Source organism: Caretta caretta, chromosome 7, assembly GCF_965140235.1.
Source record: "Caretta caretta isolate rCarCar2 chromosome 7, rCarCar1.hap1, whole genome shotgun sequence".
In the NCBI taxonomy this organism is placed as follows: domain Eukaryota; kingdom Metazoa; phylum Chordata; order Testudines; family Cheloniidae; genus Caretta; species Caretta caretta.
This window is the reverse complement of record NC_134212.1, coordinates 19,901,017-19,926,097: the sequence shown is the minus strand read 5'-3', so window position 1 is coordinate 19,926,097 and position 25,081 is coordinate 19,901,017. Positions and strand designations below refer to the sequence as shown.

Here is a 25,081-nt window from a genome sequence, read left to right as displayed (position 1 = left end):
AAATAAATACTACTCCTATCACTACACAGGGGAACGGAGCTGGAGCATCACTTGGGGCTTCTATTCCCTGGACTAGCGGAGATCGAGTATGGCTGGAACATGATCTCTGTCACTGAAGCTGCAAACTGCCCGAGCCTGGACTGGGCAGATAATGGAAGAGCAGAAGCTCTGATCTTAAAGGAAACCACCTGCCTTTTTTATTGCTATGGTTCACAACTCTGGTGAGAGCAAAGAGGGCAGGAATGGCAAATGAGAGGGGTAATATCAGAGCTACATACGGAGAAGTCCCAGCACAAAGAGCTGGGCCTGCTACACACTCAGGAGCCCAGGGCCAACCTTCCAGCAAAGAGAGAAATAGAGCTTGGGATTTGTTTTTGGATGAGTCACTTCCCCAGGAAGAGTCAGCTCTGATAGAGCAGCTGGTTTCCAGGGTGGTCTCAGGTTTTCCAGCTGGTCAGGCTGAAGCACAAGGGAGCCAAGTGACTTGCTAAAGTTACACAAGGAAATAGGGAGCCCAGCTAGAGCTTAAAGAAGATTTGGTTGGTTTCTGCCTTCCTTATTTTCCTATGTGCATTCTTTTCTGATTTTAGGGCAGGGGCTGGACACATGATGCACCCTCAGCTCATGCTCACCCCATCTCCTCCCTTCACCACCATTTAAAATGTGAACAGAGAAATTAAGCAGACATTTTGGGAGAAAAGAGTCCCATATAGTCCTCCCTCCTTTCTTAGGAGCAGTGTTACCAGTAGGACAGTCTACCTATAAATAAGCATAAACTAAGCCTATTTCTCTGCCTCTAGTCACCTGCTCTACCATGAAGCTAGCTACTGTGTGTCCTTGAAGTGAGAGAGAGAGCTTCCCAAGATGGAGGATGTTTTTTTACAGGGTAAGCCCCGCCCATGGTTAGGGACTATGTTAATTAGGGAGTGGATTGGGTTGCCTCTGAGAGGAATGGAGCTGGGATGCCCTAAGGAAGTTCCAGCCCTTAAATCAAAGTAGCTCATGTCAGGCTCTGCAGAAGGTTAAGCAAGGGAGAAACAAGGCATTTTAGGTTTCTCTATGCTGTTTTTAAAAATATATATGGAGCTTTTCCTGCATTCTTTCTTTCTGTGATTTTTATAGCATGTTGCACCTACAGCACCGTGCTGTGGATAGTCCAATACCACACAGCCCAAGGGGCCATTTTACATTTGTCCAGCAGAGAAACCACCACCTCCAACACTTACTGTTTTCCAGCTCCCAGGAAGATATTTTTAGTAGGCATTTTTGGGGTGACTGTCCAGCTCCTCAGTGGGTCAGCCACGCTGTCCTGGTGCTGATCTTGGGATGATGATTGTGCTCAAATCTCCCCCATTCTGTGCTGCATTAAGACTTCTCCAGGGCCAGTGCTCACATTCCCTTCTGGGATGTCTTGGAGCAGGATGCTCCATACTGACAAGAGCACAAGGGCTGGTCATGTACAATGCAGATCATGCAAGGATCAATTTGGTGAAAGGAAGGATAGTTAGAAGGGCCGGGTGCTACTCTAGGAGTTAGGAGACTTTGGTTTAATCCCTGCCATACTACTGGCTCCCTCTGTGACCTTAGGCAAGTTTCTTAGTCTCTCTGTGCTGCACTTCCTAGCTGTAAAATGCAGATAATGTTTCCATAGCTCTCAGGGGTATTGACAGTCTAAATAAATTATAGTTCAGAAGGTGCCCAGATGCTAGGGTAATAGAAGACCAGTATCCTAGACAGACTTATGTCAGGTGTGATGGGGATAGTCTTATAGTTGGGACTCAAAGGATCTGTGTTCAGTTCCTCCCTCTACACCGAACTTCCTATGTGGCCTTAGACAAGTCAGGAGATCTCTCCGTGCCTCAGTTTCCCTTCTGTAAAACCTCCATTGAGATGGTGGGAATGGACAAGTTCATTAGCGTTTGTGAGGTGCTCAGATACTAAGCTGATAGGAGTGCTATAAATACCTGATAGATGCAAGGGTGATTCCTAATGAAGACACTCTTGTGCCATTTATATGTGACCCTTGCTATTTTGCTAGTTTGGAACCCCAAAACATACAAAATATGGACAGGAAAACCAGCCTGGACCTTGCAAACCCGTTAGGACCTTAGGATGCAAAGATCACCAAAGTTGGGCCTATTGGGGGTCTGGAAATGGAAAAAAGCTCTGTAAACAGAGATTGTAGCTTTGTACTTCAAGGAAGGGAAGCAGGGTTTGGGGTTAGGTCCAGAGAGGGGTGAAGAAAGACAGATTTCCATTTGGAGTCAGTGGAGAGAGAGGACGCAAAGCAGTGCAAGAAGGAGACCTCAGAAGATTTAGATCAGCTGCTGAACTTCTTGGGGTTCATCTGAACCAAACTTTGAGGTTCACCCATTGCAAATTAGAACCCAGGTTCCCAGAGCTTTACGCTGACCATCAGACCACACACAGCCTCCTATTTAAACCCCTGACAATAGATATGGTCAGATCAGAGATGAGTCACATCTTTCCTTCTGTTTACTTTAAAGTTGTTTGAAATGCCATTGGGAGTTAGAAGGTGATGGCATTAACACAGGATTTCCAGCTGCTCAGCATGGAGAGCAGTCTGCATGGAGAGAGCATCCTTCCATACTCAGAGATGGGCAGAAATTGTGCCTCTGCCTTGTATTGTTAGGCCTCAGAGGGGTGGGGAATTGTTCTTCAGAGAAAACAAGGACAAAGGCAAGTCTGAAAGCTGGTTGATGCTGTGGATTCATAAGCAGTTTCATAAAAGTTCCCATCAACCCAATTTATGCTAGAAATGTTACTGTTGTCAGGGCTTCTGGAGGGCTATGGGCAGTTTTAACAAGATGACTGCTGCTCACTTCCTGCTCTAAAATGCCTGGCACTTCTTTTGACTCCCTCTGTAAAGTTCTCAATGCACCTGAGACAGCAGTTAGAAGTCAACAGGAGACGCGAATATGACCCTGAGTACAAAGCAATGAAGAAAGTGTGGAGGTCAGGGTTTCCTTTCCATTCTGTCTTCTATAATAAAATTCAGCTTCATTTTGCATGTCTGCGTTATAAACTTTAGCCCCAAATCCTACCCAGTTAAAAAAAATGCCCGTAGAGATTTATGTAACAGCAGGAAAGATGAAATTAGGTAGAATAGCCATTTTGTCCACATAAGGCTGTGATTCTGCCCAGCACAAATGTGGAACATTGTGCCTATAATACCCAGCTCTCATACAGGACCTTTCATCAGCAGATCTTAAAGCACTTTACAAGAGAGATCAACTTCATAATCCCTGCTTTACAAAAGGAGAAACTGAGGCACAGCAACATACTCCATTTACTCTGCAGGCTAGTGCCAGATTTAGGACTAGAACCCAGGTCTCCCCCACCCAAGGTTGGGGGCCACACAACCTCTTGCAGAAATGTGATAAAAAGTGATGCCCATGACAGAGAGACCAGGGCACCTTTAGGCTGCAGCACTGAGAATGCAGCTGCATGGACACCACATTGCCCCTACCTAGCAGCTAGAAGTCCAAGAGGGGTGCAAATAACTAAGTGTCTGGCACTGTCAGCATGAGTGGGGGTTCCTAAACCCCAGTCTCCTCAGATGCCTCTGTGCTCCACTCACACTCTGCCTTCTTTTTTAAAAATTCCCTACTTTTGAGAGTAAGGCAGGGGCTTGAGGCTTACCACGAGTAAGTGCAGAGAGCATCACCTACAGTGGCCTGATCTTCAAGGTGCGGAGCACCATTAATTTCAGTGCAATTTCTTGGTGCCGCTAATGCTTAACCTTACTTTCATCCACCTCAGCCTTGAGCACCCTGCTGCTCAAGGCTTTTGTTACAGACGTATGGCAATTAAAAGCTATGGGAGTTTGTGTCTGGTAGGTGTCTTGACCCAGCTGAAGTCTTTTAATCTCCAGTCTGGATTTATAAGGAAAATAGTTAATTTCCACTGTGCACAGCAGCAAGTGACAGCATTTAAATCATTGCAGAAGGCAAATAGAGTAAGAAGGTAGTGGACTTTTGCTCAGGGAAGCCGCAATCTTGGATGGTTGGAGGGAGTATACACGAGTTAGCTGTGTGCAAAATCTTGGGTGAAACATACACACACCCCACTTTTATATTATTGTTCTTGGGAGCCTGTACACCTGAGTCATATTCAAGCAATTTGTGTGCAATAATGATGATCATTTTAATGGGGAAAAAGGGAAACCAAGAAGGTAATGAGGAAGAAATATAAAGCTGAGAACATTTGCTTTCTCTAGTATGTAAGGCTTCTTATATGCTTTAAAATTGACAGGATGTGTAAGTGTGTGGGTGTCATTAAAAAGATACAGCCTCCCACATGTGTGCTCTGATGGCTGCTATTGCCAGGAAATACTTATTTTCCTATCAGACTAATTAGGAGACAGGCAAACCACATAACTCATTTAGTGGATTAAAAATAATAAAATAATGCATTCATTCATTTCCCTCCCACACCCCAAAAAATGGGTCAAGAAGAGTACTAGAGCCAAGCACTATGTGGAGAAGTGCTGTGCAAGCTTCCCATATGCAGCCAACGCATCTCACATCTGCCTGGCAGCATCCTCTGCTATTCCAATCTGGGGCTCCTCACATGTAGCTCTGCGGATGTATCTCAATTCTCCTTTGCAGCACTGCCTACTGTTCCAGTCCTGGCCTCCTACTACAGCTATGCTAATCTAGCTTAGTCCTGACCCATAGCCTCCCCCCTGCAGATATGCCAAACTTTGGCTTCTCACACACATCTCTGTCAAGGCATCATAATGCTGCTATGTGGCATTCCCTACTTTTCCAGTCCTGGACTCCCCACACACAGTTTAACCAATGCCCCTGAATAGTATCCCCTACTATTCCAGCCTTGTACGCTGATTTCCAATGTGAAAAAGGGCCCATTAGGAAATACAGTAGAAACCAAGCCATCTAGGACAGGACTTATATTGAGATGGTAAAGAGCTGGGAAAATGCTAAATGTTGGCTCTCACATCTAGCCTGACTCTATTCAAAGCTTTCTGAGGTTTGGGTAAAAAATTAAAATACCTTTTAGGGCTGAGATTTTCAAAGCTATCTTGAGTTTTGAATATCCAGGGGTGTTGGACTCCCAGACCCCATTCATTTTCACCAAAGTATCCGCATGCAGAATGCCTCATACACAGTAATGAATCTATTCTCACACATGCCCTTGTGAGGTAGGGAACTGAAGCACAAAGGGATCATGTGTCATGCCCAAGGTCATCCAGGAAGTAGGTGACAGAGGCCTGATCCTGCATCATTAAGGTTAATGGGAATTTCACCATTGATTTCAATAGGCATAGGATTTCCCAGGCAGTGAACAGGGGTGGCAGAAGTAATTGGTCCGAGTGGTGAGGTTTCGAGGCCGTGAACTTCTGCAGCATACTTTTCATGGTCTGATTAAATCTCTCTACCAGCCCATCGGATTGGGGATGGCACCGTTGTTCTGAAGGCTTTTATTTTCAACAGTTCCTTCCTAAATTGGGACATAAGGTTGCTGCCCTGATCTGTGATTATTTCCCAAGGGCCATCGCCTTCATGGGGTGGAGCAGAAACTCCTTGGGGTTCGTAGGCTCATCTCATTGGGTCATTTCTTTGTTCTTCCACAAAATCCATGTTGTCGGACAACATGTCGATCACTGCTGACTCACTTTATTGTCTCCATTGGGGCAAGTCTCTTCCGCCCCCATCGAGCCGTCTTCCGCGGGAGGCGATATTCCTTCTCCTGGGTCTTCCTCCTTGCCTTTGCCTGGTAAGGCTTGCATCTCGGTTGTCTCCCCATCTCCAGCATCACTGTCTGTCCCTTTCAGAGGCTCCCCATTCTCAGACCTCATCAGGTCTCTAAAAGATCTCCAATCTCTCCCAGTTATCACTGGATACACAAGGTTTAAGGCTATGCCCACCCAGATATCCTCATTGTGGTCTTGCACCCTCAACTGCAACTTCTTTGTAGGGTAAGGGCACATATCCCCATCGATGCACGGCAGATAGATGGTGCCCATGGCAACTGTTACTAGGAACAGCTCCAGGTCATCCTCCAGCCCCATTTTTGTTAGCTTTAGTGGAGGACTCGGGGATGGGCCTGGGATAGCATTGCCCACTGCTGACCTCCCTGGTGCACTCTGGGGATGAAACAGTGTGGCCATCTGCTGCACCAGTTGTTGCTGCTGATCTGTTTGCTGGGCTGCTAATTCCCTGATAAGCTGCTGCAAGGCTTGGGGGTGTTGCTGGGCGGCCAGCTGCTGGAGCAATGGGGTCTGCTGCCGCTGTTGGTGGTGCTGCAGATCCACAGCCCATCTTTAGCTCACTCTCCTTTTTCCAGGTTGCCCGCATTCACCAACGCTTCATAACAGGCTTCACTCTGGGGCCAGCGGGTCTAGTGGTCAAACCACAGGCAAACAGTCTCTCTTGAGTCTGGGACAGTTGTTCCGGGCAATGCAGGGGCCCAGCATCCAAGGCACAGTTCATTGCCGCTCCGGCGGAGTCCTCCGGAATCTCTCAGGCAGCCAGGGGGAAGAGTAGAGGGATCCAGGCTCTCCCTCTCCACTGGGTCCCGGCCCAGGGAGAGAGATGAGGAGTGGCTCAGTCCCTTCTGACTGCTATTCCAGATCAGCCTCTCCTGGCCACTTCCTACCTTCCCTGTTTTCCCTTCAGTCTGGGGCATGGCCCAGCCTTCGCCTTGCAGTCACAGTAATTCAGAGCCTCAGCTGGGGAGCACGGGGGCTTTCCAGTTCACTCTCAGACTCCATTCGACATTGGTGAGGCCTCATCTGGAGTACTGTGTCCAGTTTTGGGCCCCACACTACAAGAAGGATGTGGATAAATTGGAGAGAGTCCAGCGAAGGGCAACAAAAATGATTAGGGGACTGGAACACATGAGTTATGAGGAGAGGCTGAGGGAGCTGGGATTGTTTAGCCTGCAGAAGAGAAGAATGAGGGGGGATTTGATAGCTGCTTTCAACTACCTGAAAGGGGGTTCCAAAGAGGATGGCTCTAGACTGTTCTCAATGGTAGCAGATGACAGAACGAGGAGTAATGGTCTCAAGTTGCAGTGGGGGAGGTTTAGATTGGATATTCGGAAAAACTTTTTCATTAAGAGGGTGGTGAAACACTGGAATGCGTTACCTAGGGAGGTGGTAGAATCTCCTTCCTTAGAGGTTTTTAAGGTCAGGCTTGACAAAGCCCTGGCTGGGATGATTTAACTGGGAATTGGTCCTGCTTTGAGCAGGGGGTTGGACTAGACGACCTTCTGGGGTCCCTTCCAACCCTGATATTCTATGATTCTATGATTCTATTCCATTTGTGCACCCTGGTCAGGGAGAAGGGGGAAAAGAAGCAGGGTCAGGCCCCCGCCCTCCTGGCTGAGTCTTACTCACAGCCCTAGTCCTTCCCCTGTAGATCACTCTACTTCAGCAGCGTCTGCTTTCTTACAGCCAGTCCCTCCATTACTCTCCCGCTGGCTAACTGCTGGAGCTCCCTTTTAAGCAGGTCCTCTGAAGGGAGCATGTGTTTCAGCTGCTGAGGGACAATGCCTCCTTGGCCCAGTACTGTTCCACCACTCCATTAACCTTAGTGCGGGGTCTGTAATCCCCATTGCACCGCCACAGAAGGGCAGTCAAACCTGTGTGATCATTAATCTGAATTGCAGCCAGGAAACCCTGATTGATGCATGCATGCTGAGTCATTACTGAGGTTCATCGTAGGTATGTCTACATTGCACAGTTAGCTTGGGTCCTTACCCAGGTTTTAGTCTTAACCCCCCTGTTGTACACACACAAAGCTTCTGGCCCAGTTTTGGAGGTGCTTTAAGCCTTACAGGGCTGGGGAGGTTGGAGCCCTAGCTCTGCTTTATCTCACACTGGAACCCACCCACTTTGCACAATCCAGACTAAACCACTTGAGTGCTGACAGCCCTCCAATGCCTTCCCATAATTTCCCCTGAATGACAGACAGGTTGTTCTCCAACTGTCTGTGAAAGACTCCTAGAGCATCTCAGCACAAAGAATCATGGGATTATGCTCCCCCACACACAAGTGAGTGCATAAACAGTAAGGACACAGTAATGTGGGTATGGCTTTGTCCCGGGAACACTCACACCTGGGCTAAGCTGTCCCAGGTGTTCAGACTCAAGTGCCAATCATCTGGGCGAACTAGGTAGCTAAATTCCCTCTAAGTTGCACGGCCATGCAGCAGACTATCAAGGGACGCACCAGCATGCAGAGAGGTGTGCCTCTCCCCAGCCCTGGGTTGCTGCAGTGAGAGAGGGCTGTGGGGGAGTCCTCCCCAATGCTTGCACCCCAAATCCCTCATCCCCAGCCCCACCCCAGAGCCTGCACCCCCAGCCAGAGCCCTCATCCCTCCACAACGCACCCCTCTGCCCCAGCCCTGAGCCCCCTCCTGCACCCCAAATCCCTCGTTCCCAACCCCACCCCAGAGCTCACACTCCATCCAGAGCCTTCATGCCCCCCATACCTCAACCTTCTGCCCCAGCCCTGACCCCCCTCCCACACTTCAAACCCCTCTGCCCCACCCCCCGCCACACATCACCTCCATATTGGTGCATATAACAAAATTCATTCCACACATGGATGTAAAAAATTAAAGGGAACATTGCTATGTGGTGTAGATATAGCCATAGACTTTGCCAATACAAACTATGTATGGTACTGTAGGTGAAATGTATACCTACCCAATGTGACAGAGTGTCTTTGATTAATGTCATCACAAAGAACCCCTTTCAGGGTGTTACTTTTCAAAACATGATGCCCTTTAAGATGTTATAAATGTCATTCTTTGCATAGGCCAGGAGACCGCAAGTGGGAAATGCAAAACCCAGAGCAAGGTGAATTTGAAGCAACTAAGCAACTACTTGGATGCAATAGCAGGTGAGCTTTGCAGATGAAATGCAAAACTGGCATATTGCATTGCAAGGTTTTAAAGGTGTAAAATCCAGCACATTGCAGAGAGCCAGCACAAGTCCCACACACCACTTAAGTCTTCATTTGAGCCCTTAAGTGCTCATTAGCCCTTCAGAGAGCACCTTGAGCTTATCTATAAATGTACAAATTAATAGAAGGCACATTGGATTTATGTAAGCTGATTTCTTAGTGAGTGAAGCTTTGTTGTTTGGTACTTCTACTCGTGGGTAACCCTGGTTCCTCATCCCTCACAGTACATCCTCCCAGCAATCTGATGAGTTGTAAACACATTTTAATTTGATATCATTTTTCCTATCAATTGGACATGTTTCAGAGAGTGACTTTGTAATCAGAATAAGAGTGCTGAAGGGTGTCTTCCACATACTTGAGGCCCTTCATTTTGGGGTTTTATTTTAATTTTCCCCTGGAATTTATCAGGGTTTATTACTCCAACAACAAAAACAGGTGAAAATTGGTGGAAAAAACTATTAATATTTTTTCTGGGTAAATACTGGAGTTTATTTTTGTGGATGGCAGAACAAGGGGAAAAAGTATTCAGTACATTAATGCTTTGATGAATGGAATTCAGTGTGGTTTGCTGCAGAATTAGAACAGAACTCAAAACAAAATGTCACCTCGGAGTTTAAGAAAACAATAAATCTCTAATCCCCAAATAAAACTTTTCATTCGAATAAACAGTTTCCTGTTGTTGACTTAGAATTATTAGCCTATAAATATTTACATTTAATAATCAGGCCATACCATCTGCAGCGCACACACTCAACTTCATCCTTTCCTCCTGTTTTTTTTTTTAATTTTTGAATACTTCCTTGTGTTCTGAAATATATTCTGATACAGATTTTCGTTTTCTTCCTGTAACGGGGTTCACTCACCACTGTGGTGCCTCCTGCTGGCTGTCTTGGGAATTAGCTCTGCCTGTAAATGTGCCCTCTTTGGGTGGTGCCTCGCCACCATCGCTCCTGCTCTAGAACCCATGCCCCTCCAAGGATCGTGGCATCCTCTTCAGTGACACAGCCCTCCAGCCATGACACACACTGTGCTCCTCCCTTCCGGGGGACCTGCAGTCCACTGTTCAGCCACTTCCATTAATGGCTACCACAGCAAACTGTCTGGTCACTTTCTTGTGGCTCCTGCATCCTTTTTGCCCTCGCCTCAGGGCCCCACCCTGCAAACCCTAGCAACCAGCCAGGAGCAGTCTCTCACTCCCCTGGTCCCTGCTAGCAGCACTGCTCTGTCCAGGGTGCTGGCAGTTCTCCAGAGACACAGTCCTTCCCCCCTGGGCTCCCACCACAGAACTGCCCTCCTCTGCCCTGCAGCTCTCTTTTTATATGGGTCTGCTTGGTCCTGATTGGCTGCTCCCCTCAGCCCTTCTCTGATTGGCTGCCTCCTGCACAGCCTCCCTAGGGCTCTATTAATCCCTTAGAGCCCAATGTGGAGCAGGTACCCATCACATTTCCCATTTTAGTGTATCAGATCTTTAAACTGTTATCTGCTAACAGCTTGAAATGTGTACATGGTCAGATTCATCAGTACGTTCAGATGCACATGCATTTCAGAGCCTGTTTGTTTATTGTGTGTATCTTCTAGACTAATACATAGCCTTACTTCAACAGGCAGCTTTGCATCTAAGCACAGACTAATGTATTATCGTAATACATATATCTCATGCAATGTATTATATTTTCCTAATAAAACAAATTATTTTTTATATATTTGAACAATACAAAAGTAGGGTGAAAATCAGAAAAAAAATAATAATTCCTTTTGTAAAACCTGAGACTTTTTGTATAAAAATTGCTTTAAACTGAAAACATGCAGTATCACTCGAAGCATGGATGTAAGAATGCATATGCCATTTATTCCACAAGGTACAATTCTAAATTTCCTGGAAGTAATGTTTCTGATTACCATGACCGGCAGAGTTGAGTTTACGATTATTACTTTATTTGGCACATGCCCAGACTTCCTTGAGCTAATCTGTTCACAACCATATGGGCCAAAAGTCAATTTCAATGGAGTTAAACCAGGGTTGAACTGGGCCCCTTGTGCATAGCAGCAGATTTACCTTGGGTGGTGATTATAGGACATAGGATGAAGTCCGTGAGATGTAATGGTACTCAACACCTTGTGGAAGGAGCTCAGCTCCAAATAGAGGCAGGGAGATGAGGTGTGAGAGACTGGCCAGTGCATGTACAGATTTCAAATTACCAGGTCCATCCTTGATGCAGAATATGCCAGGAATGTGTTATCTCCCACATACACCCTGGTTGATCTTATATTTATATTTGAGATTTATAGAGTGAGAGATTGGTATCACAATTCTGAGGCCGTTCCAGAATCCTCTTTCCTTCACTGCTAAATAATACAGTGTATATATACCATACCATTAAAAATGCAATTGCTTTTTTGTTGTTGTTACAAATCTAATCCAATAGTTTATGGTTTGTTGTTCAGGCCGACAAAGTTATTTATAGCTGATAGTACACTTTTAATTATCCTGCAAGAACTCTGCTTTCATGGGACCCATGGGGGTTTAATGTAAAGCGGCCTTAATATAGGCTTTTCAGTGGCACACAACAATTAGTTTTATCTTAATGGACCAATTAGAGTTAATGGATGGGAGAATGTATTTAAGAGGCACTGTCTCTTTTGCCAGGACCCCCCCCTTTAAAGAGCTAATAAAGGACCCTTTCACTTGAATAATTGGTTGGCTTAATTAGATGGTATCTCTTCAAAGGCCTGAAGGTAGCAGATTGAGGCCTATCAGCAGTGAACACCTTTTTGTGCTCTGTCCACATATGCTAAACCTACTTCACCTTTGGTTTATCGGTAGCAACACAGGGGTTCTTCTGGCTTATCCTCTGCCTCAAAGGGAGCATAATTAGGCTACCAGTACCTGCCAGACTGTTAATTTTTAGATCCTTATTTCTCTGGCAGTCTTCATCCATCTGCTCAACCATTCCTTCTTAGCCCTCTGATAGTAAAGGCCTCTTCATTTATTCTTCATCTTGCTGAAGGATTTGGACCCATCTATTGGACACAGTTAGCCAGTTTGGGCCAGCAAATCACGTCTTAGCCCGCTGCATCTCCTTGCCAACTTCACCTTGACTGACTGACCTTCTGACCTCCCCACCCAGACTATCACTCCAGTTTCCGGAATGGAACTTGAATTCCAAGAAATTAAAGCAAAGCTGTGGGTCAGAAGAGCACAGAAATTTCTTCCTCCTCAGCTAATTTGACTTTGGAAGCAATGGCTTGTAAATTATATGACACCTCCTTAGGCCTGATCTTGTAGTCCTTACACGGGTAAAACTGCCATTGAAACCAACAGGAATTATGCCTGAGTACGTACTGTAGGATTGGCCACTATAATTTTTTTCCTATAAACTTGAACCCCAAATGCTTCACAGACTTAAATAATACAAGATAGTATATGGCAGTGATGTAAAGAAATTACAGGGTGAATAAACTCAGGCCAATGATTGAAAATGAGATAGATGCATAATGAAACAAGGGAAGAAAAAGACATTTTAAGCTGACAGCTAAAAAGGGGGATGGAGGACTGATGAGGTGAAGTGTTAGCAATGCTAGCCTGGGATTTCTGTGAATATTATGCAAGGTTGGGAGACTTAGGAAACACATTCATTGTGCCTTCAGAACTCACTGTGCAACCACTTCACTGTCCATATTTCTTGCTTTGAGACATGACAGCAGATAATTGGAGGCCCAATTTCTTACACCACACACGTTAGCAAATCTGCCTTTCAGAGACTGAGGGTAAAAGGGAAAGATGAGGGGATGGGAGGAAGTGTTCAGAGTCACACAGCTTCTTGTAGAGTCCCAGATGTTAAGCATTCAGCTTTGCTTCTCTGCTTTGGAGAATTTTGCAGCTCCTCCACTATTACAGAGACGGTTACTGCAATACAGGGAAATTAATGTTACTACATGTTGCCCCCTAGTCTTTGGGAGATATAAGCCAGTTAGTAAGGCCCCAATTATCTGTATTCATGTACTTGCAGAAGAGACCACTGAGCAGCTTCAACATTCCAGAAGCTCAGTTTATTTTCACGGTACAATTGCTGAGTATCCAATCTTAAATCTGCCATGTGCTTTCATATCCAAAGGGAACCCCGGCCAAGAGGACATCCTTGAAGATAACAGCTTTCTGACTAGGGCCAGCAGTTTACTCCATTCCTATGTCCTCCCCTCCCTCTGAGCTTGATAGGAAAGGCTGCCACACCTTCCCCTTCTTCTGATATGGACACCCTCACATCACTTACAGGTAAAGTGGCCTGATCACACTGAAGCATAGGAGCCATGTCATGTTTTCAGTTTTTGGAGGAGCTAGTTGCAGACAGGTGCAAGGGAAATGGATGGCAATCTCATCAAAATCTCTACATTTTCTTGAGCTTATTTCCCCACCATGATGGCATTCAGAAACCACTATTATATATGGATGTCAGAATAAGACAGTTAATGAACAATTAAAACATTCTCCTGCCTCATGCCCAAATATCAGGGCAACAGCACGCTGGGCTGAGAACGACATTGGGACTCACATTTGCTTGTGCTGCCCTGCAATCTAAACCTTCAAAGGTATTCTCTTGGTAACAAAAGGACATTGCCATTCACAGCATCGGGTTTTCAAAAGCACTCAGCACTGGTCTAACTTTGCTCGCATTGAATTCAATGGTAAAATTCCCAATTGATTTCAATGAGAGCAGAGTTAGGCCTTGCTGAATGCTTACAAAAGTACCACTCACAACACTTAGTAGACTTTCAGTCAAGAACAAGCAAGATTGTGTAAACTGTACAGATCTTTTTCCATTGACAATGCAAACAGCTGGAAGGTTCATGCTGTGGGCTATGATAGATGCACTGCTTAATCTCTCACTCCAGTCACAAACAGGTTTGTTTGTTTGTTTGTTTTACTAGGCGAAATACTTTTGTGATCCTTACAGGTTTCCATGTGAGCCCACCACAATACATTTCCCTCTCCCTGTTCCGCCTGTTCCCAAGCTGGCTGTACACAGTTAATAAAGTAGCTGATCCTGTTAAGTCTGTACTGCTCCAGGGAATGACAGTTCCTCTTCCATCTTAGAGTCCTCCAGAGCAGAATGGAGCTGATTAGGTTGAACTTGTGGTGAGTGTTTTCCATGGAAAGTATGGAATAGAAAACTGGCAATAAAACCAAAATAAAATGTAAAGCGTCTTGTTCCAAGTTTTAGTTACTAAGTTATGGTGCCAAAAGTAAACAAAGGAAGATTAATCGTTTGGCTAAAAAAGGAAAGAAAGGGAGGAAAAAAATAATCAGGGCCATGCTCTCGGTCCCAGCTCTACAGTATGTGCCATGTTATCAGTGAGTTACTTTGTGTGATATGTTCTGTCTTCTTCCTAGTGAATCCAGAGCACAGAGTCAGAAAAACAGGGAGAAGCCTTTGTTATAGTCAGAAAAAGGACCACAAAAATGAATCCAGATGAAAAAAGAATGAGCTAGATGCTCATTCCAAGTAAAGTAAATTGGTGCTGCACTAAATAGCGCTATGCCATTTTATACCACCTGGAGAGCTGACCTGATATTTCTAATTGTCAGCCATGCTAATTCAGTGTAGAACCTGCAAACTAAAGCTGGTCTGAACAGTTGTGACTAAATGAAATTTTGATGATGGTAAATGTTGCTCAGAGTCATATTGGTTTCGACTCTCAGATGCTATAGCATGGGGGTTGGTGTACTAGCCTGGTTCTAGTACCTACTCTCCTATGGCAGTGTGACCTGGGATGAAAAACTTTGCTCTAAATCAGACAGCGCACGGCCTGGGTCTCAGACCCATTTTCATGGAAACATTAAGGTTTTGGAGAAAACCAAATTTTGAAACCTTGAAAGTTCCTGCGAAATGGAATTGCCATCCTCTGGCCAGCTCTACTGAACGCCACGCTGGATTCTTTCTGCCCCTTATATGATCACTAGTAACAAAGATTCTGCAATCCGAGTTTACCATTCTGCTGGTTATGCAAGAAGCAGAATAGAATGCAGCTTCCTCTCCCGTCGCAGCATTGATTCTGCAGTGCTTACGGAAGTTAAATCTTATGCTGTCAACAAAGCAGGTATGCGACTGCATACACATGGGGTTGCAGATCTGTTGAGTGAGAAAGTACATTTCTTAGACACTAACTTGAATGACTGAGGCCCTGGAGTTTTTGATTGTTGGCATGCAGGAGCTAAGGCAGAGCTTGAAATGATTCTGTTAAAACAATTATCATTCTCTTTTTTTTCTCTTAACCTCTTCATGTGAATTTAAGGTGATATGGGGACTTCTTTTTACCCAGAGAAAAGCATGGGCACCAGGAATACAAATATCCCCAATTCAGCCCCAACAATAAGCCTCAATTTAGACATATGAGGACCACAGCTAGGTGTTAGAGGGTAGTTCCATCTCCATGGCCTCTTGGCCTCTTTATTGAGGCCTGGTCTACACCTAAAATTTAGGTTGCCCTAGCTGTATCACTCGGGGTGTGGAAAATTAACAGCATGTGAGACATAGTAAAACTGACCAAAACCCTGGTGTAGACACCACTGGTTGGCAGAAGAATTATTCCAATGACCTAGCTACTGCTTCTCGAAGGAGTGGATTTACCTCAGAGCAGAAATAAAAACTTTCCATCGCTGCAGCAAAAGTCTACACTGCAGTAGTATAGCTGTAGTGCTTGTAGTATAGACATACCCTGAGATTGCCAACAAGGGGACCAATTAGAGCCAGCTGTGCTGATGGGTTTTGTGGTATAAACACTGAATCACTAGGAACTATGCTGAGGAGCCACCGATTCCTTTAACATCGGTCAACAAGCACCCATCAAATGATAAGAAAAGGAGTACTTGTGGCACCTTAGAGACTAACCAATTTATTTGAGCATAAACTTTCATGAGCTACAGCTCACTTCGTCGGATGCTGTAGCTCACGAAAGCTTATGCTCAAATAAATTGGTTAGTCTCTAAGGTGCCACAAGTCCTCCTTTTCTTTTTGCGGATACCGACTAACACGGCTGCTACCCTGAAACCCATCAAATGATAGTAACTTGCAGTCAGTTTTCCTTTCTTGTAGGGTTTCCTCCCCTTTCTTCCAAGATTTTACAGGATCCACGGCATAACTGCCAGGTGACATTTTGTCAGTGACAACAATATCACATCAGGCCACAAGCTGCCGCAGTACCTCTCAAGGCATGACACTTAATTATGGGATACCTCATTGCCCCATTGTAGCATGTTACAGAGAGTCCCATCTCATAGGGGAGCTACTCAGAGAAGTAAGAGAATATCCAGGCTCTGCATGAGATGAAATGTCTCTGATGAAAAGTCAAGAGAATGGGATGATAACCCTCCTCCCAGTATGCTACAGGACTAAAGAAAAACAACAGGATGTTTGAGGGAGAGTCTGGAATGCATCTTCCACAGATGATGGTGGTATCACCTGAGCCATGGCAAAGATGTGTGAGTGGATTCTTTTGGAGGAGGGACTGAAGAAGAGTAGAAAAGAAAGGTTTTGGGATATGGGAGGAAGCATTTTAGGTAAGGAGTGATTTCCTGGGAATTCGTTGAGTGGTGTCTGATAAAAGATGCCTATATTTGCAGTGTGTTTCATTTCAACAGATGATTAAACAGATTGTTTCTGATCTCCCACAATTTTGTTTCCCAGCTTCACCTCATGTGATTTGGTATGGAGCTGGGACAAGCTCTTTCTCTTGCTATCTGGAGCTACCCCTTTGTCTGTTTGTAGCCTTTCTGACAATGGCTTCAGCATTATTGTTTGTGCCTGACTTCATATACACAAAGATATTCTTGAATTGGGCAGCATTTTTCCTTTTTCAGGCATGTACTTTATGTGTAGGACTAATTGGTATCTGTGAAGAGCAGAGATGGCTGGGCCACTGATTATACTGGTATGCTTCCATCCCTGGAGAAAGAGAAAACAAATAATTCACTATATTGCTCCCACAGGGTTTAAGGATAACTGTTATCGATCAGTGTAGAGCATTGCTGTAGAGAACCACAGAACAGAATTATAGCAGAGTATACTGGGACGCTTTCCGAACCTGTGATGAGATTAGACAACTTCAGTCCCTTTATCCAGGCTCTCACAGATCGCATCTTCCAGGGCAAAATTCACCTTTCGGATTCACCCTATGGATCTGAGCTGAGGATTCCACATTGGTCAGTTTGCAGAGCTTTCAGTAAGATCAGTGGACGTACCACTCACACAATGATGGCAAAAAACATTGCAGAGGCAGGCACAGTCACTCAAAGATGAGAATTTTGCCCCCTGGCAGGTAAAACAATAAATACTGAGTAAAACCAAAATTAATCTGCATCCAGAGCATTTTGTCAAATAAGCAGAATCAAGTTTAAGAAATAGAAGAACCCCTGGCTCTTGCTAGCTTTTGTCTTTTGTTTTCCTGCCTAAAGTGGTTATAACTGGGCCATGGCTTCTGGCCATGTAACGACACAGGCTCCATGAACTGACACTTCTGAGGCTGCTTGTATTGCTGGATCAGTTGTTTGTGGGTTGGAAGGAGTGATATGTGGTGTGGTAGAGCACTGCTGATCTCTTTCTTGGAGTTACCAATCTGTATTTAAAATTCTCCTTAGATTTGTTTCTCTGTCCCAATAGCACTTATTGCAGCAGGTTCTGTTTTATACCTCTGCTTATTTCCCCTCTGATCTTGTTCCTTTATAATGCAAGTATTTTTTGTCTTTGAAACCTGTTGCTGTAAGTCCTTGGAAGGCTGCCACAAATCATCTATCTGTCTATCTATCTAGGCATTTATACTAGCTCATCACTATATCATATACATCTGATGGGGGCTTTGGTCTCCATCTTAAGAAATGACCAGGCAGATTCCTGGTATTTCATCCTAACATAAATATGTCCATTAAGTTCTGTCTGTGTCTGTGTCTCCCATTCTTCCCTCCTCCAACACTTTGTGTCAACATTCCAGTTCTGGATCTGGGCAATAAAGATACGGGATTCAATGATTGTATGTATGAGCAGCATCACGTGTATTAGAACTGCCCATCATCTGGATGTCATGAAAAGTTCTCAGTTCCATATCCCTACAACAGCTGATGATATCAAACAATCACCTAAAATTAAGCAGTTAGCATTTTCCTGAAGTGCCCACTCTTCTTTAAGTGTTTTTCAGTGTCCTTATTTGTTGCATGGGAACCACAGAATCCTGGCCTTAGGACTTAGTAGCTAAGTGGAGGGGACACTGAATTCAAATATTCCATCTTCAAATGTCACATGTAGATCTGGGCCTGAACCAAAACCCTGGATTTGAACCCCATGATACAGGACTTGAAATCAGCATCTGAATGTTGCAGCTTATGTCTGTCTCTGATATCTACAGAGTTTTAAAACCAGCATTTGGGGTCTGCTAATAATTTGGGACCTTAAACCCTTTGTTTAGTTAGATTCTCCGAAGTCCATGTGAGTTTTACTGTTGGTTTCAATGGAAGCAGAAGGGGTCCTCTTTACACTCACACAAAGCCTGGGTGGTAGCTGCCTATTACTAGATTTCCTTCCTGCAGCATTCTTGTTGCTTTCACGTTTAGGGCCAATTTGACTCTTCAGCAGAGTCACATTCTTCTTGAACACCTCACTTCTCCCACACAGTTCTGGAGGTGATTGTTTAAGATTCTCCAAAACATACCAGAAGTCATTGGTTTCTGCCTGGTTACTAGAAGGGGTTAACCCTTTGATGACTGGAATTGGATCTTCCAGGTATAATGCAACAATATGAAATGCATTGTGGGAGTTCCCCACCAGCTAACTCCAAAGCTTAATAATTTTGAGTGGCACTCTCAACCTTCTCTCCCTTAGGGATAGCCCTTGGACCTTAGACATTGGTGTTGTTACTGCCCTGAAGAAAATACCCTTAACCGGCCTAACAGAGAGGTTGTCTCCACTCTATAAGTGGTAAAAAAAGACTACGGATTTCTCCATATCTGTAGTATTGCTTTTGAAATTCCAGATTCTGTTGTCCATTGTCTTTCCCTACCTGCACATATCCAGCTGTTGACCTATTTTATGCATGGATGAAAGTGAACTGAAATCAATAATGCTGTAAATGTTTAGAGGTCATTCTCTGATTTTGGCTCAGTTACATACAAGTTGTTTGTAATGCCAGTTCGAAGCAGGTTGATTCTTTTGAGGAATCTTCATATTCACTTGTGCTTGTTGACTCGGCCCTTGATACACCCAGCAACCTTTCCTGATTTGAAAAAGATCATTCCTATGTTACAAAAACTCTTGAAAAAAGATGAAGTATGGAAATTCATCATCTGCTATGGAAAGATAACTGGCTCTATTATTGTAAACACTTTAGGAGCACTAAATTTTATCCTCTCTCCTGGCATTATTCCCAACAGTTGTAGAAATTCAAGAACTCATCTGACTGTAAAATTGTGCCCTCCATCTTCAGCCAACTCTGTTGCTACCTCAGGCCTGTTGAGTTAGATGCCAAACACTTAGGGCTGTCTATTAATAAGGAGATTATTAAAAATGTTGGCTACTGCAAGAGGTGTTTGAATCTGGTACAGCGTGTTGTTTGCATCCCATTGAGTCTATTTCTAAGGTGGCATCTTTCTTTTTATGATTTCACTCTTCTTAACTCTAAGGGAATTGTGCCAAATTGTGTTTTCTGTGAGGACTATAATGTGTTGCCTTACTCCATTCCCCTGTTTAATGATCTGATTTACCTAATCTGTTAAACTGAGTTCCTCATATCAAACTCCAGAGTAGGTGAATCAATGGTCTGATCCAGAAGGGCATATCAAAGCCTAGAGTGTTAGAATTGCATATGCAAATATACATGTGTAATTGCCATATTGTTTACACCAAAAGCCACCCAGAGAACAGAGCTTTGGAAAGTAACACTTGATCCACACAAGGCAAAATTCTCCTTTCCGACCCACAGGGCACTGGTACATTGTACATTCTTTAAGAGTCAATTGCATGCACGGAGCAAGACAGCAGAATATCCGACTCAAGATCTATTGTGTGGATTTACTCTACAAGCACTGAGCAGTTCAAACAAACTCCACTGCATGCCATTATTATGTCTCCACTCTGTCTAGCCTCATAGCCTTGTGCAACTTCCTCAGGATGACATGATTTTAATGTTCTCTAAGATGCCTTACTGCATTTTTCTTTTTTAAATTGCAATTCTATGGGCAACAGCAGTAGATAAATCTTCCGTCGTTTGGCGCTCTTGTCCTCCATGAGTATATGTACAGAAAGCATCATGCCAACTGTCTGATCGAAAGGAACTCAGCGCCCATAACTCAAGACAACCCCCGGCAAGAAATGACGAGATGAGCAAACACACATGCTAAATACTTCCAGATACATTTCTGCATCCCTGACTGACTACAGGAATGTTATCGTTAATCCACAAAGCATTTAAATAAACATGGCTCTGCCATATCAGGATAGGGCTCTGAGGGATGAATCCTTCTCACCTTGGAATAAATGGCAGTTTTGTTACTGGCTTCACTGGAGCAGGACTGTGCCCCAAGTTAAACAGCCAGTACAGTTCTCTGTTAGATACTGTAGTATCTGAGCACTTCAGAACGCCCCTGTGAAGCAGGGCATTGCTTTTATCCCCATGGGGAACTGAGGAAAAGAGCGGCTAAGTATCTTGCCCACAGTCACACAGGATGTTGGTGATGGAACAGGGACTTGAACCAAGTCCTTGGCTAGTACCCTAGCCATTGGGCCATCCTTCCTCTCAAACATAAATATCCACCGAACGACAGGCTGATGGCCGGATCTCCCAGAGGTGTAAATAACCCTTTTCTTTTTTCTTGTAATATTATGCACTACTTTCTTTGCTGGTTAGCACTGTCAGGGTTTATGGGAGAAATGATTGTCAAAAGGATATGACCGGAGACAGAGGGGACCATATTCTGTTCTCAATTCACTAGTGTAAAGACCATAGAGTTACTCCAGATTTACATCAGTGTATCAGAGACCAGAATATGACCCAGAGTGGTCATCTGAAACAGAAGAATGGGAAGAAAATGCCATATGATTTCATTGTCAGTGGCAGTTTGTACTTGAGTTGAAGGTGCAGGATCAATTCATGCATGTCCTTCTGAATAGTGGGCATTTTCCCTATTTTCCTCTAGCTCTCTCTAGATGAGGTACGAGGAATATTCAGACATGATACAGACAAATGGCCCATACTATCTGAAGAAGGCAGAGAGGTTTCACATTAACAAAATGGAGATTTCACGAAAGCTTATGCTCAAATAAATTGGTTAGTCTCTAAGGTGCCACAAGTCCTCCTTTTCTTTTTGCGAATACAGACTAACACGGCTGTTACTCTGAAACCTGAGATTCCTATTGTTACTAGCTTGTAAGATCTTCATTTTACTTACGCTAGCTAAGACTTCCAAGTGATACTGGGGGGCTTGTGCCTCAGCATTGTCTATGGGTAAATACTGGAACTGTTCAAGTGTGAGACCCATCCACAAAGAAAGGGAGGAGAAAAAAGGGAGAATTGACAAAGTATAAATAGTTGTGTTGATCCCTTAGAAGAGGCTTTGCCAACTGTGTCCCTTGCTATTGTCTTTTGATAGAAAAAGCTCTTTACATGGAAAGCTAACGATTTAATGAAAGTAAAAGCGCTGCAGTTGCCAACACTCAATGTAAATAATGCATACTGAGGAGTCTATAAAGGGCACAGCAGATTTTAATAACCTATTATGTATTATCAGCCTCCCATTGTACCTTCTGGCACAGCAGGGCTTTGGGTGTGGTGCATCCTAACGTCAGCCATTGCTAGTTCATTGCCAGGTCATCTCTAGGGAGGAAGTGTTCCCTGTTTACAGGAAATGCAGGACAAGGGCCTGTGAGCCAGGCTGAGCTGCAGGCAGAGGTCTGAGGCGGCTGAAAGCCTTGTCCAAGTGCGTGGTGGAACTGTGGGTGTGTGCAGCTTGTCGGAGTCCCAAGGACGCTGTGGTTGTTTTCCAAAATTTCCTAAATTTTACTGGTGCTTTTGTTTTTCTCAGAAGCGTTAGGTTTCCACTCCTTAACTGGGGGGCGTGGGTGGGGGAGGGAGGAGAGGAGGATGGTCTCTTTTTAAATCAAAATCCAGATCCTGATCATGTGCCAAGCCCAATAAATAGGTTTAGTACAGGGGTTCCTGCTGAGAACAGGCTTCTCCTCACAGACCTCTGCAGCCATTGGAGCCTCAAGGCTCCAGTAACTTTAGCAGTTGGTAATACACCTCCTTTCTGAACATGTGGGGCTCTGGCTGGTGAATTCACACAGTCAGAGATCCAACAAATATGCCCTTATCTCTCCTCTACCCCCATACTCCCTGCAGGCTGGAGTAGAAGCAACACACACATATGGAATGGAGACCTCCCCTGAGTGCTCCTTGCATCCTGCCCTACCTCATAGAGTGGAAAACTGCCCAGTTGGCAGCACGTACACCTGGGATGGGCATGGGGGCAGGGGAGGAGAAGGGGAAAGATTTTACCCCAAGGCAGGTCACATGGGAGCATAGGTTTTGCCATATCTGATCAGACAATTCATCTACCAAATCTTGTAATGCTCCACATCAAGACTAAAAAAAAACAAACAAACAAAAGTGAAATGTACCTAATCAGCTGCACCATTTTGTGATCTGGGAGAAACAATGCCTTCCTGACCCCTGCAGGCACAGAGTTAATGCCCTGAAGCATGAACTTTGATTATCGTCTCGTTACCTTGGCTTCCACAGCTGCAGGTATTATTAGCAATCATAAAATTATTTTGGCATCTTTCAAAACCCAGCTGCAAATTTGTCCTGATGATCTGCCTTGGCAGTGGGTTGGTTGGTGGAATACATGCTACATTAATAAGTATTTCCTTTGATTGGCCTTTAATGTCCTCAGATAATGAATCACTGGGTTTTTTTCCCAAAAAAATATTCCAAACCAATTTACAAATTGGGTCAAAAAGAGAAAAGATATATGCAGTTTTTCTAAAACAAGGAAATTCCACGGCTGTTCATTTCTGTCCATTACCATTGGTATATTAAGTTGGTATCTATTTAAGATATTACAAAAGGAGAAGTCACTGTCTGAAAAAAGATGGAGTCTGAGATATTAACTGCTGGGCCTTTAAAAATAAGGTAGTGGACTTGCCTTTACAACAAGAGATGAAGTTAGTCCTTGTTCTCTTTGAATTTGTTGATAAAGGGCTAACTGGAAATTTCCCACCAGCTTCAGTGCGATCTGGCTCACAGCATTTTATGAGTGATGGCCCACACAGGTATAGGTGAGGGAGCTGGAGTTTGTTCTGATGCATTGTCAGATTCATGCTGACTGGATAATCTTGTGATGGAGGATGTAGAAAGGGCACAGCTGGGTTCTCCAACCCCAAGGAAAGTTTGCAGCAATGGCAGCTAGAACAACTGCCTTTTGACTAGTGAATCATAGAATCATAGAATATCAGGGTTGGAAGGGACCCCAGAAGGTCATCTAGTCCAACCCCCTCGAAGCAGGACCAATTCCCAGTTAAATCATCCCAGCCAGGGCTTTGTCAAGCCTGACCTTAAAAACCTCTAAGGAAGGAGATTCTACCACCTCCCTAGGTAACACATTCCAGTGTTTCACCACCCTCTTAGTGAAAAAAGTTTTTCCTAATATCTAATCTAAACCTCCCCCACTGCAACCTGAGACCATTACTCCTCGTTCTGTCATCTGCTACCATTGAGAACAGTCTAGAGCCATCCTCTTTGGAACCCCCTTTCAGGTAGTTGAAAGCAGCTATCAAATCCCCCCTCATTCTTTTCTTCTGCAGGCTAAACAATCCCAGCTCCCTCGGCCTCTCCTCATAAGTCATGTGTTCTAGACCCCTAATCATTTTTGTTGCCCTTCGCTGGACTCTCTCCAATTTATCCACATCCTTCTTGTAGTGTGGGGCCCAAAACTGGACACAGTACTCCAGATGAGGCCTCACCAATGTCGAATAGAGGGGAACGATCACGTCCCTCGATCTGCTCGCTATGCCCCTACTTATACATCCCTGCACTTATCCTTATTGAACCTCATCAGATTTCTTTTGGCCCAATCCTCCAATTTGTCTAGGTCCTTCTGTATCCTATCCCTCCCCTCCAGCGTATCTACCACTCCTCCCAGTTTAGTATCATCCGCAAATTTGCTGAGAGTGCAATCCATACCATCCTCCAGATCATTTATGAAGATATTGAACAAAACCGGCCCCAGGACCGACCCTTGGGGCACTCCACTTGATACCGGCTGCCAACTAGACATGGAGCCATTGAGCACTACCCGTTGAGCCCGACAATCTAGCCAGCTTTTTACCCACCTTATAGTGCATTCATCCAGCCCATACTTCCTTAACTTGCTGACAAGAATACTGTGGGAGACCGTGTCAAAAGCTTTGCTAAAGTCAAGAAACAATACATCCACTGCTTTCCCTTCATCCAGAGAACCAGTAATCTCATCATAAAAGGCGATTAGATTAGTCAGGCATGACCTTCCCTTGGTGAATCCATGCTGGCTGTTCCTGATCACTTTCCTCTCATGCAAGTGCATCAGGATTGATTCTTTGAGGACCTGCTCCATGATTTTTCCAGGGACTGAGGTGAGGCTGACTGGCCTGTAGTTCCCAGGATCCTCCTTCTTCCCTTTTTTAAAGATTGGCACTACATTAGCCTTTTTCCAGTCATCCGGGACTTCCCCGAATTTGATTTTAAACCAATGCATCACAGCCATCCTTGGTACAAATCTATCCACTTCAGTGGAGCTGCACCCACTTCCACTGAATTTGGCCCATTGATGAAGAGAATAAATAGTTGCATCTGAAAAGGCAATTTCTACAGTCACTGCTGACTATGGGTCCAATCCCAATTCTAATGTGGTCTCTACTGATCTCAGTGGGAGGGCTTCATAATTTCACTTTAACAGAGACTTGGACTTCCATCATTTGTTCAGAGCCCTGGCTTCCCTAATGGGCAGACAAAACATATATTAGACGGAGGAACATTATATTCCCTGATGACAGCACGGAACATACAGTGGTAGCCATTAAAAATCAACATTTATCAACAGATACCTCACAC

At 44.5% G+C, this 25,081-nt stretch overlaps 1 protein-coding gene across 4 annotated transcripts in view; it reads left to right on the top strand.

The window, feature by feature from the left end:
- Positions 1–25,081, top strand: part of FGD5 (FYVE, RhoGEF and PH domain containing 5) — a 156,186-nt gene that overhangs the window by 27,587 nt on the left and 103,518 nt on the right. For 3 of the 4 annotated variants that reach the window (XM_048858707.2, XM_048858710.2, XM_048858706.2), the window contains exon 3: positions 8,810–8,893. The exons of the other annotated variant lie outside the window; for it this stretch is intronic. In XM_048858707.2, the coding sequence (XP_048714664.1) occupies positions 8,810–8,893 (84 nt within the window). The remainder of the gene's footprint in view (positions 1–8,809; positions 8,894–25,081) is intronic. 4 annotated transcript variants of the gene reach the window in all.